The following is an 18185-nucleotide window of genomic DNA, read 5'->3' on the forward strand; positions in this document are numbered from 1 at the left end:
AAATTAGAAGCCATTATAAGGCAATGCGTTCTAAGCCGCGTTAGCACTAAAAGTAATTACCAATTTTATTTATGTATATATTTATTATTTCTGCAATGTCATTTTGTTCAATTGTCATGTCCAGGGAACGCATTTTTAGGATAAAAAAGACAAAATAAAATAACAAAATAAGCAGGAAAAGGCACCAGAAATCGCAAAAAAGGCAAAAGAAGGCACTAAAAAAAGGCAAAAACTGAAAAATAATCAAAAAATACATTTTGTTCAGAAATGTTTATTTTACAAGTATAAAGAGGAAAACTATGAACTAATTTCATTATTTAAAATATTTCTACTTTGAATCTTTGACTGCTTTCGAGTTTTTAACTCACAAAACTTTAATCACTATAGTTGTAGTAACATTGAACCACAAGATGCATTTTGAAGTTTTCTGGCAGCATTTTCATTCGATTTTCGCGAAGAAAAGCCTTGAATGTACTTAACGTGCATATGGAGTCAGGGAAAGCTAAATCGTGCACATTCTTAATCGAATATACTCTATCTCTTTTGCAGAACAAAGGGCAATTTCCATAAAATCCGTTCCCTAGTCATGTCCATTCATCAAAGGCCGCGTTATTTCGGCTAGCCTTGGGTAAAGAAAACTTCGTACAAAGTTTCTTTGTTTATAAAGTTGCATACAAATGATGTATTGTGGTTTACTAATTATAGAGTCCGAGGTACAGAAATCATGGGACTCGCTAAAAAATCGTCCACCATATAAAAGCCATCTGTAGGTTCTAAATTTGCTGATGGGAGATGTTCAGATGTTCATTCATAGTTAAGATAATGGATGTGCTGATTAGTAGTCCTGTTTTACATCAAAAGATTGATTTCAATGTTCCCTTTTGACATTTTAAGCTACCAGTGATGGATTTTGAAAATTTAAAGTTGTGCCGAATTCAGGAATAAATAACGCACTTGAAAATTGTGACAAAATATTCCGTAAATTTGCCCCACACCAGAGATCAAAAGTAAAGTTTTTGTTATTAGAATCTTTGTTAACACTTTCTATCTTATGCTGAATTTGTACTAGTCACTAAATGGCAAAAATTGTAGTGACAAAGTTGGGCATTAAAAAATGTTCTTATTTTCGATATTCTTCAGTTCTGGGGGTTGACAGCAGGAAAATTCCAAAAAGTTGATTTTGCTGTGTATTTTTGGAAAACCCTACGTAGTTACGTAACAGTTTTCCAATAAAACTATTTCAGGTTTAACAAAACAAACTAATATTTTATATGTAAATTTTTTATTTTCATTTCAGTTTTGAATCATTAAATACCAAACCTTGGATTCCAACGATTTTCATATCAATATGCTCAACGCCATTGAAGCTGTCATCATAACAAAATGAAAAAAATTACTTATTCAAAAACTAATATTTCAACCACCATGGGTAATTTTAATCCGAATGAAACGGATAAAGATTAAGAAAAAATCCTTAATAAAAGAGGGTTGGTTGGGGGAAAAAAAATAAAGAAAATAAAAATGAGCGCTGACGGCCTCACTTGCGATTGCACAGTAATGCAGCGATTACAACACCAATGTCAAAATGGACAAAAGCAAAGCCAGCTACGACCAAAGCGATCGCAGTGTCGCGCAACGGAAGTGAGCACCGTGACCACTAACAAAAATAAGAGCAAAACAAAGAGCAGCAGAAACAGCAGTAGTAGCGACACGAGCTGCTGCAACATTAATTGGCACGCGAAAATTGCAAAGCAATGGCAAAGGAGCAAAAAGTCAATGACTGTGCAAATGGAACATGAAAATAACAGTACTCGCACTAATTATTACAATTTCAATAATATCAATCGATTACTAATTGCCACTGTCGTACTGTTGATAACACTGTCAGCAACAACAACAACAACCACTACTACAACTGCTACAATTATGATAACAGCTGTGTCAACAAAGACTGCAACAGCAACATTAAACGGCCTATTGACAACTGCTGTACCAGCGGTAGCGCTCTCTTTCGCATTCGCGCCCATCTCACTAATTGGTCATATGACTTTGGCGACAGCAGCAGCAGTGCCCATCTCGTCGCCTCTATCCGCGTTACAACAGGAACGTCAATTCCAACAACAACAATTGTTTGCGATGCTGACGAAAAATCGTCAAGGTAACGCTGCCGAAGTGATTGCTGCTGATGGTGGCACGGACGTGGGCGGTGCCGTAGAAGGCGTGGCAGCCTCAGCGATGGCTGCTGGATTTGTTCCAAAGCATTTATTAGACTTGGATGCGGCCGCTCCAGTGGCGGCAGATGCAGATGCAGATACTTCATTGGAGACAGCTGGTTTTGTGGCCGATGATGGTCAGCGGTATGAAAAGGCGGTGAAAGCGTTAGCTGCCGCCGTTAATAGCAAAGCCGGTGGCAATAGTAACGATAGCAATGGCAGCGGTGGCGGCGGTCGACTGTTTGGTGTGGGCACATCAACTGATTGTCCAAAGGAGTGCAAATGCTTGGATGCGTACTTCGATTGTGGTGATAAACTTTTGGATCGTGTCCCCATATTGCCCGGCTACGTGCAAACGCTGTAAGTGCAAAACTATTTACATACTTATGTATATGTATTAATTTTTAATTGGAATTATACAGTCAGTCAATAAAGTTTAGGTACAGCGATTTTTTTACAATACGGGCAACTATTTTTTAAATATTTTATTTTTCGCTAATTTTTTATAAAAATATGGTTAATTCTACAACAAAATCCCCAAAAAACAGAGTTCCAAACCTTGTGCAAAAGTAAAGAAAATTCTGCAAATTTTCATCGAAATATTGCACTTTTTATTTACACTCTTTAGAAAAAAGTTGAGTACGCAGTTTTTTAGCCCATTCAATTTTAGTATAACAAAGTGCAAGTTTGAGGTAGCTAGGCCTTACCATTGATTTTTAGCAGTTTTTTTTGTTGAAGGTGTCACTCATTTTCTCCATATAAAATAATATTTGATAATTTTTTATATGGAACAAATGTGCGACACCTTCAACAAAAAAATTCCCCAAAAATCAATGGTAAGTCCTAGCTTTCTCATACTTGCACCTTATTATACTAAAATTGAATGGGCTAAAAAACTGCATACTCAATTTTTTTCTAGAGAGCGCAAATAAAAAGTGCAATATTTGAATGAAATTTTGAAGAATTTTCTTTACTTTTGCACAAGGTTTGGAATTCTGCTTTTTGGGGTTTTTGTTGTAGAATTAACCATATTTTTATAAAAAAAAATTAGCAAAAATAAAATATTTAAAAAATAGTTTCCCGTATTGTAAAAAATTCGCTGTACATAAACTTTATTGACTGACTGTAAATATTTTCAGTACAAATTTGAGAAATATTTAGGTGTCGAGGACGCGCTCTCATGTTTTTTTTTTTTAATAGTTTTCTTTTGGTAAAGGTTTTATTTGTTTGGAATATTGTAAATTTATACATACATATCTATGTATGTATGTTTGTAAGTCAGGGAACAAGCCGAAATTCACAAAGTGAAATTCGGAAAGTGATTCTTTTTATCTGCGGAATATTATTTCATATCGACGGCTGAGTGGAACACCGACCTATCTCAGCAGCCAGTTCGAAAACACTCTATCGCAGAAAAATTTTCAAGAACGCCCTATTTCAGAATTAGGCTAAAGTACGCCCTATCTCAGCATTTAATTGAAGAACGCCCTCTTTCAGAATTCGGTACAAAAAACGCCCTATCTCAACTGAAAATATATTGAAAAAATATTAAGATAAGGCGTTCTTCAGCCAAATTTTGAAAAAGGGTGTAGTTCAATCAAATTCTGAGACACATGGCGTTCTTGAGAATTTTTCTGTAAAACCGTTGGCGAACCGGCTGCCAAGATAGGTCGATCTTCCACTCAGCCGTCGATATACAAATATAAACAATTAATAACATACGAAGATATTGATGGAATCACTTTTCCAAAGTGTCAATAAAGTTTCAAATCGGTTAAAATAACGCAATACCACAAAATATCAAAGCCCTTAAAGTATAAACCGAGCCCAAACGCTGAGCGAATTTCGTCGGACGGAGCGATGCCGTTGGGAGATATTCCCCGCAACATTTCGCCCAGTAAAACTGAACTGAAACAATATTCCCAGCAGCTGAATGACAAATATAAAATATAAAAAGGGAACAGATGAATCCCTAAATTTTCCCATTCTGCTCCTTGCTGATAATTAACTGCTAGAAAAGTGAAGAACCAGAGTTATTCCATGATTTTGTGACCGGCGGAAGCGCAAAATTAAAAACAAATCTGTTCTGGCCTAATTTCGTCACGCGAACTTCGTCGTCGCCTTGGTCGTGTGCAATTTCATATACTGTTGTGTTTCTTCCGAGAAGTTCGCTCAGCGATTTGATTCCGTTTATACTTTTAGAAGTAAGGAAAAATACACGTCACTAAATTCAAGCAAGCGGCAGTCGGGGTATAGGTTGTCAGTGAAAAGTCAAAAGTGCAACAAAGAGCTTGCGGCCCACCTACTGGTGAACAGATGCTGCAGACTTCAGTGAGCCCTAAAACCGAATAAGTCGGAATGGCCCCAACGAAGCTCCCTCTCTTTAGTTTTTAGGGAATGATGCTATATCTAAATCTATGTTTACGCGTCTTTCTTCACCGTCAACTAAGTAACGCGTCTTCCTTCGCCGAAGTTTTCTTAAGCGTATTTTTCCGTCAAATTTTCTTACACGTCTTTTTTCGCCGTCAAAACACTAGCGCGCCTTTATTAATGTCTAGTGACGATATATCTAAGTTAAAACTGTAAAAAATATCTATCTTTTATTTGATATCCGTATTGCAAAAGGTTTTCAGGTTTATTCAACGAATTTTTGCCTACTTGACCTTCAAATAACCTCTAGCCTGACGTGATAGAGGCTAACAGAACTCGAATTCGCGTTCAGCGCGTCGAATAACATACATAGATAGGGATATAGATGTTTGGTTCAATATGCAAAAACTTTTTTTTTTGTAAACCTGGGTTATTATTAAACATTTTTATTGCCGAATATATGTATGCACATACATATGTACATGGGTGTCACCAAAAAATGTAAAAGGTGGACCCCGGGTTCGGCAAAAACCAAGTTTTTTTTCGAAATGACGTTGCAAAAATACTTTAGACTCAGGGGTGTACTGTACGGCGTACTTTTTTATTTCTTGTATGGTGGTTCGGTCTAAGTTCACTGTAGTGATAAGTATGTGTTAAGTTCAGATATATAGTACAGGATATCTAGATATGTACCTACCTCCCGATCTCGATCTTGGACAGGCGCTGGTGAGAATTGCTTTCTTTCGTCTAGTGCCCCCTTGTCGAGGTGCCAGACATAAAGGTAATGCTCGTTCTAAGCAATCACTGTCTGGTGATTCTGAACAGCTTCCGCCTAATGAACTGTCGAATTACTACTTAGAATTCCCGTACAGTCCCTTATATAAAATGTAAGACTTGACCTTTTCATAGAGCCTTTCTAAGAATTCTTGGCAGCAACAGAATGGGTTACTCCAGGTTGGATTTTGTAGGATACAGCCAGTCTGGGCACTGCTAAAAATATCTTAGTTAAGGAAATCTAGCCAGAGAGAATTTCCGGCCGGGGTGTTACGCCAACTGCATAGTCAATTATTTAATAGCCTTCCATCTGCTTCAGCTAATTATGCCAAATATTTAATGGCTCAAAATGCAGTTTAAGTAGATGTGCTGCCCAAATGGATAAATACGAGAAAGGTCATGTACGAAATAAACTTTTCAGCAAAAAAATCAAAGTAAAAATATTGCGGATGTAAACAACAATTTTGCGTATAAACAACAGGCAATTGTATTTTGCTAATTACTATAATGAATAGTTATTTTTACGATTTATTTAATTTATATGAGTAACCATGACATACACAATAATAATATTCAAATATTCTAAATTTATAAACATTTGTTTCTTTGCAGCGATCTGGTTGGTAATAAACTGAATAATACAAGTGTGCTGCAGATAAGGAATCTAACGGAATTAATAAAACTGTAAGCACATAAGCAATAGAACTAAAACTCTTCTAAGCATGATACTATTGTATGATAAATGACTTTGCTTAGAAAGCCTTAAAACGAATGCAATAGCAGCACATACATACATACATACATGCATATGTAGCAACTATACAATAGTCACGTATTTGACTTTATTAAATTAATTTCTTTCATGAACAACGTACAATGTATCTTGTGTTAGGATTAATGCAATTATTCTATCTATGTATTTGCTTCCTTTCTCCGTCCATACCTCTTCGCCATCTCTTTTTATGCCACTAATTCAAGATCACTTTGCTGATGTTTTTTCTTCTTCTCTTACAGCACGCTAAAACGCAACCAACTGGAAAGTGTTCCCGTATTCAGCGAGCTCAGCGCTTTAAAGCAGCTCAATTTAGCTAATAATCGTATACAACGTATTAGTAGCGCGGCATTGGAAGCCTTACCGAAGCTGAAATCATTAGATTTGTCCAGAAATTTTTTACACGCTATAGAGTCCAGTTATTTTCCGCCAAACAACCGTTTGGCGCATCTGTAAGTGCCAATTGATTTATCTACATTGCATTTTAACGCTCTATTACATTTGCGTGCTTTATTATTTACATACATGCATACTTTATACATATGTAGATATTATACATAGTACATATATTGGCATACTCTTCGAAAGCATAGTTAGTTATTGTACACTTCATTCGATATACAAAGATTACACGGGACGACAAAATTAATACATATTTTACCAGAAACCAGAGTACACTTTTCCAAAGGTCTTCGACGCACAGCCTAAGATGTGGCTCATCTAGTTGCCTTTAATTCTGTAATTCGAAAACTTTTTATTGAAGATAGATTATTGCAATTTTGCTCTAGATGCGGAATAATATAGGCGAATCTTTAAAAAATTTTAATTTAGACGTACCTTCATGACCACCTCGCATATAACGGCAATTTTCTAAAATGGAAAAGCCGAGATATTTCAGTAACTACAAAAGCTAAAATATGATTTAGAATCGCCTTATAGCAAAGAGTTATATACTTATAAAGTTTTTGGGAATGGGCGCTGTTCCGCTTATTTATGGTTGTTTTTTTTTTTCATGGCTGAATCCAAATCCAAATCATAACTTCTCTGGTGATTCAGGTTTCTAAAAGTGCAAATAACACGGAAACAGCAGGTTTGTCTAGCGCTATCTCCTAGCGCTGCGGATTTCCACCAACCGGCCGTTCGCTTTGTATTTTGTGATGAGCAGGGTCTCCTTTACGGCTCGCCTACTGGTGTTGGCTAGAGACTTGAGGACTTTGTGTTTTTAGCTTGTATTTTGTTACTGGTTCCTGAAGAGTAAGCTAAGAAGTACAAGAGAGAGACTACCAGCACTTTAGGATGGGTGACTATCGGTATTTTGGCGCCATCGTTGTACATAGTTCAAGCCTGATATCTTTAATCCACGGGGTGAAAATTGTGGCTGTAGATTTCTCTCCTGTATGGAGATAGTCAGTGATTTTGCCTCAAAGGCTGTTGATGTTCGGGCGTGTTGTCTTGATCGTACAATCATCAGCGTAGCTGACCAAGTTATCTCCAGCTGGCGGCGGAGGGAGTTTTGCCATGTAGAAATAAAACAGTGTCGGGGAGAGTATGTGGTATTGATTGATCCCCTGTTTAATTCTTCGTGGCAATGAAAGGTTGGTTGGCGTTACGGAAATCAACTGATGATTGACGTCCACGCAGATAGCGGGTTATCCATCGTTTCTTTCTAACTGGAAGGGACGAGTTCATGATGTCTTGGCGCTAAGAAAATTCCATCGCTTGTCTGTGTAATGCTGACTTTATGCTGTGGGTGGTGTTCTGCATATTCCGGAATCCTTGCTGGTGTTCTGCTACTTTAAAGTGCTTTGTCAGGCTGGGGAGGAGTAGTGCTTCAATTTTTTTGGCACTAGCGATGGGTTTTCCCCACATGTTTGGACTTCTGCAACCGAAACCATCATACATATTAACATCGTCTATTTGTTCTGCACCTCCGTGATAAGTTCGAGTTGTCTAGTATTATTAAATTCATCCTTAATTCAAATTGTGATAACTCCCCACTGAAGTGGACGAGCCACAGACTGTGGCAAAGAGGCATGCATGCAGCGGGACAGTGGCAGAGATAATGTTCAATGCTCTCCACTTCTTTCTTGTCTCTGCAACTGCGACACAAATCGTAGGTGGGGTGTCCTAACCCTTTTCAGTGCGTGCTCATCAGGTAGTGTCCGATGATTACTCCGACTACTAATCTGAAAGAAGAGCGGTCCAGCCAAGTGAGAGCTATGGATCGCGTTACATCAATGTTTGTAGTATGGCAGGTGGTTTCCAGAGCCCACCTGGTATTTACATCTTCGATGAGTTCGGCCTTTAGTCCGTGTTTGCAGGAGGTTAGAGGTATCCCCGTATTTTGAGCAGAATTGACTTCAGATATTTCCGTCCCTCTCCTTGCAAGCTCGTCCGCTATGCAGCTTCCAGGAATGTCCCTGTCTCCAGGGACCCATACGACAGCCGAGGAGCATTTTGATGCCAGCAGGTTGAGAATCTTTCTGCATTCTATGGCTGCTTTGTACGTAATTCCTTTAGATTTTAGGGATTTGAAAGCAACCTGGCTGTCAGAGTAAATAGCGAAATGCTATACTGAAGTGCCGCAGGTTATGAGCCACCGAGCGGCCTCCATTTTGGCGTTTAGCTCTGCTTGAAAAACGCTACAATGGTCCGGTACGCGAGAACTGAGGTTTAGTGCGAGCTCACCAAAGTAAATCTCGCTACCCACTGTATCGTTGAGCTTGGAAACATCTGTATATACAGCCGTCGACCCTGGATTTAAGTCTATGGCACCTTCCCATTCGTTCCTCTCTGGGTCTCGTATGGAGAATTCGCTGTCTAAAAAGAGTAGAGAAGTGGTATAATCTAGCTCTCGTAGATTATTCCGTAGAGTTTCAAAGACTTTTGCTTGCCCAAGTCTGAGGTTTCTTCTCGGCTGGATCGTATTTAACCTCGCAGACGGCCTGAAATTTGCCGTAGAGATCCACAGGTGGAAGATTTAAGATTATTTCCAGAGATTTGGTGTGTTTCTATTTTCATCTGACACCCAGATAGAATCATCTGAGTTTAGTTTATTTCGTTTTCAAAGAACGTATTTTTAAATAGTTAAATAAAGACTGTGAATTTGAAATACATACGCAATTACGTATGTATTGAAAAAGTCACATTTACAGATGCAAATACATGTCGTGTAAGAACACCTTTACAATTATTTAGTCTGTTCCTTTGAACTTCGGACTAAAACCTGTGGAACTGTCAAACTACAATTTTACGCTCTCAAATGAGAGTAAAAGGAGAACAGATGCATAAGTGCATAGGAACGCAAAAAGCACTATTTCCTGTAAAAACGTCAGTCGGTTTGTTTACATGTCATTTGTACAACACTGATTTAGCTGAAATATCACTGAATAATTATTAAAATCTATACATATTCAAATATTTCGTTGTTTACTTCCATTTTTTAACAAATAAAAGGTTCTTAGCTTTCACCGCTTTCAGTTTTTGTTTGCACATGTAAATCAGCTGATCGTTTGACACTTTTCATGAACTTACAGGAAAAAATACTCCGGACTAAATCCTGTAACTTCTGACTAGGAACAGTTGCTCAGTTACTCTCTCAAATGTGTTCCCACTTACAGGTTTTATGTCAATAGGAACGACTTCCTGTAAGTTCTGACTAAATCCTGTAAACCGGACTGCTATTGGAACAGACTAATTATTTTATTATTGTTTTGTGTATCATATACATACATATTTACATAATTTTGAATTTCTTTTACAGCATACTCAACTCAAATGAAATTGGTACTATTGATGAAGACGCCTTTCAGCACTTAGGCGATTTATTGGACTTGGAATTGAACAACAATCGCCTAATGACATTGCCGGCAGGGGTTTTTCGTACTTTACACAAATTGCGGAAACTGTACGTAAACTTAAAATGGGAACTACCATTTCAAATCTAATTCCTACTTTTACGGTTTTACAATTTTTTTTCTGATTTCTATACCCTCACAGCTCGTTAAATAACAATCAGCTTGAAATCAATTGGTCAACATTTCGCGGTTTGTCATCAATTCAAAAGCTCTTTCTCAAATCCAATAACATACGCGCTCTGCAAGATGGCGTTTTCTATGTAATGCACGCCATCGAAACGATTGAATTGGACCATAATGGCATCACATCGCTTAGCCGTCAGGGGCTCTTCAATCTCACAAAATTGCATCACTTGAGCTTATCAAATAATTCCATCTCGCGCATTGAGCCAGACACTTGGGAATTCACGCAGTCACTAATTTCGCTCGATTTGTCACACAACAACATCAGCGAATTCAAGCCGCAGCACTTGGATTGTCTTAAACGTTTGCGACACCTGAATTTGGGTCACAACAAAATCCAATATCTGGCAGAGAACACATTTGATTGTGTGAAAAATTTAGAGGATTTGAATTTGCGTCGCAACAAACTCGCCTGGATCATTGAGGATCACGGCGCTACGCCTGCGTTTAAAGCATTACGCAAGCTAAAAAAGTTGGACTTGTATGGCAATAACTTGAAGCAGATCATGAGCAAATCGCTTAGCGGCCTCGGAAATTTAGAGTCCCTCAACTTGGGTGGCAATGCATTGGCCACCATACAGTCGGGCGCCTTCGACCACATGCCACATCTGCAGAAGTTAAGCTTTAAATCTTTGAATTTTATCTGCGACTGTGAGTTACTCTGGTTCCAACGTTGGCTGCGTCACAATGAACAATCGACCATCGGCACGCAAGTGCAAACGGAAAATGCGGTGTGCGGCTATCCGGAGGCGTTGTTCGATCGTCAACTTCTGACGTTGAACGCCAACGAGTTGGAGTGTGGTAAGTGTGGGGCCTAAAATATTTATTGCCATTTGAATTTATCGGTAACAACCAAATTCTTTTTTCCACTTTTAGCCAACTCACCCAAACCCACCATCGTACAAGAGCCATCTACTCAGCTCACTGTGAAGGGTGCGAATATCACAATGGAATGCATTGGAATTTCACCAACGGCAGCATCGTTGGCTGCCGCCGACGAGCTAAAGATTAAGTGGCGTCACGATAATCAAAATATACGCGAACGCGAGCGTGGCCACTTTTTCACACCGCATCACAGTGGCGCTGTAGCAAGCGGAGACAGTTACAGCACTACGGAAACCCGAATACGTCAAGATCACGCTACCAATCAGACTACCATAATTGGTTATTTGCGACTGTACAACGTCAGCTATGCGAATGCGGGACGCTATCAGTGTGTTGTATCCAACGCCTTCGGCACGACGTATTCACAGAAATTTAAAATTTCAATTGGAAGTAAGTAGAATTAGAATATAGAAACTTTATCGATTACAATAACAACGTTAACGGTTTTACAATAAGATATCAATAAGATATCAATAAGAATGACAATAACGTCTATAAAAATTAATCACGACAAAAACATTATGTTTTTATCATGAAATTGACTATATTAGAAATTTTAAGAACAAATAGTATAACTCGATTTTTTTAAGCGCTTGTCTTTCGGAAAATCTCATTCGATTCTTATTTTGGACATTTTGATTCCTACAGGTTCAGGAAAACTAAACACAGCGCTATTATTCTCCAAAACACTGATAATATAAAAAAAAACGTTATTGGTATCAACGCCTTTCTAATTTTAAACTTTCCATAACTCTAGTAAATTTTGATAGCTCCATAAATTTCGATATCTATCGGCAAAGTTTGATATCTCCATACGGTGAAATTCGATAAATAATGATAACTCGATAAACTGATATGACCCTAGAAATTTCGATACCTTGATATACTTTGCAAATTTCAAAAACATCGATGGGTTGAAAGAACTCGATATATTACGATATCTCGATAAATGTCGCAATCTTATTCGTTTCGAAATCGGTCCAGTGAAATCCAAACGAACGACCATAAAATTTATGTTGGCGTAGTAATATAGAAACACCCCAAAATAATCTACTTTTTATTTCGTTTTCAGTACATCCAACCTTCCTGCAAATACCCTCAAACTTAACCATTGATTCAGGCGACACAGCGCGTTTAGTTTGTTCGGCCACTGGTGACCCAGTTCCGGAGATAGCCTTGCAAAAGTCCGGCGGAAGCGATTTTCCCGCCGCAACAGAGCGGCGACTTCAAGTCATACGCGAGGAGAATGCCTTTATAATTACCAATGCGAAGCCAATTGACACTGGCATTTACACATGCACAGCTGAAAGTGCGGCGGGTGAAATAAAAGTCAATGCCACATTGGTGGTAAATGGTAAGTTCAGGCGAAAAGAGTCACTCAAATCCTAAGCATTAATTTAATTTCCGCTTCCTCTCTTCCCAACAGACAAGCCTCAACCTAACATACCGGTTGTCAGAAAGGAAACTGTGGTGGGTGAATCGAGCGTATTGCAGTGTCTAAGTGACTTGGCTGCCGATATGAGTCAGCCGCATCGCGAGTGGTTCAAAGACAACAAGCCATTCCATTTAGGAACGCTCAGCGCCGATGCGGAGCGTTACTTCTTCACTTCCGATCATGAAATTTTGGTTATTGTGAACACAGAATCGGCTGATTCGGGCCATTATCGCTGCGAGATAAGCGACAATTCCAAAACGTATACAGTACAAACTGAGCTGATTGTTGTAAAGGAGGAACTGAGTCAGAATATGATATTTTTTGGTGTTGTCATCGTGGCCGCGCTCTGCGTACTCATTATAGCGCTAGTGGCGTTTGCGCTGATTCTGTACCAGCGACGCAAGGCGCTCAAACGACGTCGTGAAACGAGTCACAATGCCAACAGTATCAGCGGTGCACCCAGTGGTCTGCTTTCCGGCAGTGCGGGTCTAATTGGTGGTGGTGCACGCGTTGCTTCGACCAGCTCGCAACTTCTCAATGGCAGTCGCGGCAGCGCCCTGGATCAAACCCAACTCACCACCCTGAATCGCACGCTACTGCAAAAGATACCAAAAGACGCACAGCGAAAAAGACCACACAGTGTAGGGGATTTCGAAGCGAATGCCGCCAATTGTGAAAGTGCTGAAGGGGGCTTGCAGAATGCTGGTGATGAATACGACGCTGACAGACATCCGCAACACTTGATAATTACTCCGACACCCAACTACCAACAGCTGTTGCAACAGCATGTGGACAACGATGCTGAAGCAGATATAGAGCACTTCACATTGACGTATTTGAAACGCATTTCATTGCCGGACAGCGCAGGCGTTACTGGTGACCACGCACAGGACCACTTATCCAGCAAAGATTCCGGCACAGGCTCAGATACGGCGGTAAAACGAAGCATTGATGATTTCACAATGTCAGCGCTGCTGCCAACACCAACTGCTGGCGAAATGCAACAGTCGGGTGATAGCGCCACAACGCCGGTCAACGAGTCTACACCACAGGCGACGCGTCGTTACAATGGTGGTTACCGCCTCGCTGGTATAGAAAACTCTTATCCCACGGACGATGGCGGTGATATGGACGATGCGGATTTACTATATGCTGCAACGCATGCGCTAGGCGTATCTGAATGCGACGTAGAATTGCTAGATTTCGACCGACATAGAGCAGCTACTATGAGAGTAAACGACAAGGATCAGCACGTGGAGACTGAAATGGATCTAGAAGCCAATGCGGATGCGCTGGCAACTGAACGAACACACTTTTTACATAACAGCAATAACGAAAACACAAGTGCGCGAATCAGTGGTGGTGGCGGTGGCGGCAGGCAACAACACTACGAACGTTTATCGACAACTTCAAAGCTTACCTATCCCAACAACTACAGCGACAATAGTTTTGATGGCGGCGGTAGTGGGGATGCTCGTTTAACCGCGCTCGGTGGTAATTGTAAAGCCACATTAAGTACAAACCCTAGGAGCAATGCAGCGCATGCGCAAACGGTTGATATTTAAGTACATTTATAAATGGGACAATTCCTAAAAGTTGTGCACCCATTGCTGCTAAAGCATTAAGGGTGCTTAGTAGCGAGTTTGGCGCAGGAGCAGCAAGTGTGTTTACAGCCAGTGATGAGTACACCAAATAAGACTGTAGTCCATTTATACATACAGCGCGTATATACATATATATAGAAAAAAAAATGTCTACCAAAGTATCACATTGATACTACTGTATATTTATATACATATGTACATACATTCATCCAGGAGTGCATGTATGAATTGCAGAGAACCGATAAAAAGTGTCATAAAAATAGCGCCGCATTATATTGCGTTTAATAATAGTACAAATTTCTATGAAAAGTGAACAGTGACTGCTGCTTGATTCACTTCAATCGCAAAGTGCGACGGCAATGCTCTAGCCTAGAATTTGAGTTGTCGGCTAAACATGTACATCTAGGTGTGCAATTTACTAACAAATCTTACCAGTGTAAAAGCAGGTGAGGAAAAGTTCTATACAGGCAGGGCTTAGTCGTGCCACTACAACGATCACAACAACAGCAGCATGCTCACTACATCACTATTAAATTCTAAGCACACTTCATTTGTTTTTGTTTATTTTTTCTTTTTTTTTTCGTTTTACTTATATGCTATTCTAATTGTTTACGTAGATACATACATACATATTTTAAAAATATAATTAAGTTACAGCTAGAAACTTCATTGTGATATTATTTATTACGCTAATTTAAATAAGTATTTAAATAAATTAATATGTATGACTATGACATCTGTCGAATGCGGCTATAGACATTGAATTTTGCTATATTGTATAAAACGCTTGACGCTAATTTATATATGGAAAGAGTGTCGCGTATTTATGTATTTGTTAAGATTATTATACATACGTATGTAGACTATGGATTTTTTGTAAAGATACACATTTAAATACATACTTACATACAGCCACGTACATATATATGTATGTAGTATGTAGATTTCTAACTTTAGTTGAAAGTTATGCCAAACCACCTAATTAATTGCACGTATTGTAAACATTGCTTTAAGTAAACATATTTTTAAGTAAAATGACTCATATACTACATGAGTATACTATACAAATATTTGTATGTATGTAAATACAGTTTTAATTTATAAAAATTAACTTACGCATGCTCATATACATATGTTTCACGTTTTTTAATTAGCTCTGCAAAACACAGATATTTTTGAAATAGACAGAAATGAGATTTTTAAAAACACATGACCTAAGACACCAAAAAACGAATACACCAGATCTGCTTTTCACACGATTTGGCAAGGGGATCATAAGACTTGCGCAAAAGAAAATGTGTTCAAAGAAATTCTCTTGTTTGTTCCGATTCGAAAAAAAATAAAAAATTCTAAAAAGGAAAATCGTACAAGATAAGACCGATTTTTAGTAGCCGAAAGTAATCATTTTAATTTTTTCTGGTATGAAGATCTTTATTTGGAAGACTATTTTTTCTGTCATATTTAATCGGTATAATTTACATCAAATTTTGTTCGACTAAACTTGCGATCTTGTGACCGCTTTGAACCTTGCATGAAAAATATTTTAACTGAAAATAGTGGTTATTTGATCGAAAAGTAGAAATTATATTTTAGCGGTTAAATTATGATTTTTGTTATGAGTTCCAATATTGTAAAGATAACAAAATATTACAAATCGTTAAAACTATTGATGGCATTATATTTTTTCCATTTACTTTTTATAGTGCTGTGAAGAAATAGAGAAAAAAAATCAAATCAATTCAAACATTTAATCAATTCAGTTTCAGTTTTCATAAATTTTCTCAAATCGATTTGGATCCGAACTCATACAGCGTTAGTAGGGTGCATTAGAGCTACTTAATAATTGTAACTTTGTCGTTGTTGTTATAACTGCATATAAATTCCCCAAAGGGTTTTTGGGAAATGAGGCTGGAATGACAGTCCTTGCCCAGATATGAATCTGGGTCGTTACGTAGACGCCACTGTCATGGGAACGATTATTGATGTGCTGTTGCTGATGTTCAACTGAAAATCTTCTGAAATTCTGCCGAAATTGCGCAGTAATATTTTTTTATATTGCACTTTACTTTGTTCATCGAACGCAAAATGTAAGCAGTGTCTAAGGCCCAAATTTTTAGTAGAACGTGATGCTCTTTCATAAAAATTAACCCTGGCTTATTTACTGCAGCTCGAATGCATCGGTAAAAAACGCTCTATCCCAGCTGCAGATTCAACAACGGCCTATCCCAACACATTTTCAATGTATTTTCGTTAGAGATAAGGCGTTTTTTAACCGAATTCTGAGATAGGGCGTTCTTCAAACCAATTCTGAGATAGGGTGTTTTTCAATCAAATTCTGAAATAGCGCGTTCTTGAAAAGTTTTCTGAGATAGGGCGTTTTCCAACTAGCTGCCGAGATAAGTCGATCTTCCACTCAGCCATCGATATTTGGAATCAGCGACCCGAAGTTAGTTTGGAGTAAACTACTGGCTCTCCTGTCTATATTTTGCATTCTGACAAGTGAATTGCAAAGTTTTCGTAAAGTTTTGGGTATATTTGCATCGCTTTTTTTATTAAAATTTCTCTGTTATTGACTTATGTTCGGACTTTAAAGCTTTATGGTAAGCTTTGTGGCAGATACCGATATACGCGTGATCTTTTTTATATCTGAACACAGTAGACATGTAACTTGTCCGGTGTTTTAGACCATGGATCTCGACTGCTACCACATTCATTTGAATCTAAAAAAATCATTACCCTAATATACACCTAATAGAACTAGTTTCCGGACAGAGATTTTTTTACAATATTCATTTTGCTTTTCATTAAAAAATGTTCGGTAGCTTTTTTTTTATAAAAATAGAGTTCATTCTTTAATATAAACCATTTTAATATGTGGTCCCCCTTTTGTCCGAAACATTAATGTGTAAAAATTTAAATTTTGAGAAATCAAGTTTGAAAGTTTTTTAAGAGACTAAACTCTACATTAATGTGGCTTTGTGTACGCATGGTATTCTGGGTTCTGGTCTAACATAGAACATCCAAAGGTTAATCAAGTCAACGCAATAACTCAAAATTGGTAAATATGCACATTCATGCTTCTGGCATAAGGGTGATGATATGTAAGTTTCAAACTTTATCTAAGATTTAGAAACATTTGACGAATATGCAGCATGATTACAAACTTATTTGTTAGATTTTTCTTGTATAATAATTTGCTGGTTTGAAGTTGTTACAAACTTCCCTCGAATTTTTGATAATTTGAATCCATACAATCGATGTTTGAAAAATTTGTTATATGTATGGTAGAAATTGCACAATGTCAGAAAAGACATTTTCAAAATTCAATGACATTTTGTAGCAACTTCAAATCATTATATTATTAGACATACTAAATTTTGATCGGCAATAAAACTGCGTACCCAGTTCGTAAAAATATTCTAGAAATTCTGGCAAAAAAGTTCAAAATTTTGCTGAAAATTTGGCAAATTTTTCTAAATTTTAAACAAAGTTTGAAACTTATATTTAAATGGTTTATATATTATATGACGAATTGTATTTTCCTGAAAAATTAACGAATTTTTTATGAATAGTAATATCTAATTTGTACAAAAATTTGAACGGAAACTTTTAAGTGGGTGCATGTACTCCCTCAAAATTTTTTAGTATTTTTGCCGTAAAAAGGCTTTTAAATTTCGGGGGCAGTGTAAAACTGCAAGAAGGCCCTTCCAGGTGTGATAATATCAAAAAGTGCGCACATAATGTGAGTTAACTCGCCGCTGTCAAAGCGTTCCTTATATTACGTTCCCATTGAGCCAAAAACTCGAGTTTATGGGCCATTTTGAAGTTTAGCCTAAATGGTTAAAGTTAAATTTTTTTTCTTTAAATATTAATATCTTCTGAACAACATAACCTATGAAAAAACTAATGACGTCAAAATAAAATAAATTAATTTGTCTTTCTGTGTATATAATTTATATACCTTTTTGATATTTTTAGTCCGGAAATACTAAAAAACACAAAAAATATAAATATATTTTTTAAATTGCGTTTATATAAAATTTGTTTTAAAACTGGTTAGTATATGCGTCGCATAGAAGGTATTTAAATTAT

The 18185-nt window shown here is 37.6% G+C and overlaps 1 protein-coding gene across 2 annotated transcripts in view; it reads left to right on the forward strand.

Moving 5' to 3' along the window:
• Positions 1 to 16390, forward strand: part of LOC118744417 (leucine-rich repeats and immunoglobulin-like domains protein 3) — a 68941-nt gene extending 52551 nt beyond the window's left edge. For both annotated transcript variants that reach the window (XM_036477426.1, XM_036477427.1), the window contains exons 2-9: positions 1298 to 2573; positions 5970 to 6041; positions 6372 to 6581; positions 9893 to 10036; positions 10129 to 10970; positions 11046 to 11444; positions 12127 to 12408; positions 12481 to 16390. In XM_036477426.1, the coding sequence (XP_036333319.1) occupies positions 1522 to 2573; positions 5970 to 6041; positions 6372 to 6581; positions 9893 to 10036; positions 10129 to 10970; positions 11046 to 11444; positions 12127 to 12408; positions 12481 to 14054 (4575 nt within the window). In that variant the 5' untranslated portion in view covers positions 1298 to 1521 and the 3' untranslated portion in view covers positions 14055 to 16390. The remainder of the gene's footprint in view (positions 1 to 1297; positions 2574 to 5969; positions 6042 to 6371; positions 6582 to 9892; positions 10037 to 10128; positions 10971 to 11045; positions 11445 to 12126; positions 12409 to 12480) is intronic.
• Positions 16391 to 18185: the final 1795 nt, after the last annotated feature.

This window comes from Rhagoletis pomonella, unplaced genomic scaffold (assembly GCF_013731165.1).
Source record: "Rhagoletis pomonella isolate Grant_MI unplaced genomic scaffold, Rhpom_1.0 Rhpom_scaffold_00008, whole genome shotgun sequence".
NCBI lineage: Eukaryota > Metazoa > Arthropoda > Insecta > Diptera > Tephritidae > Rhagoletis > Rhagoletis pomonella.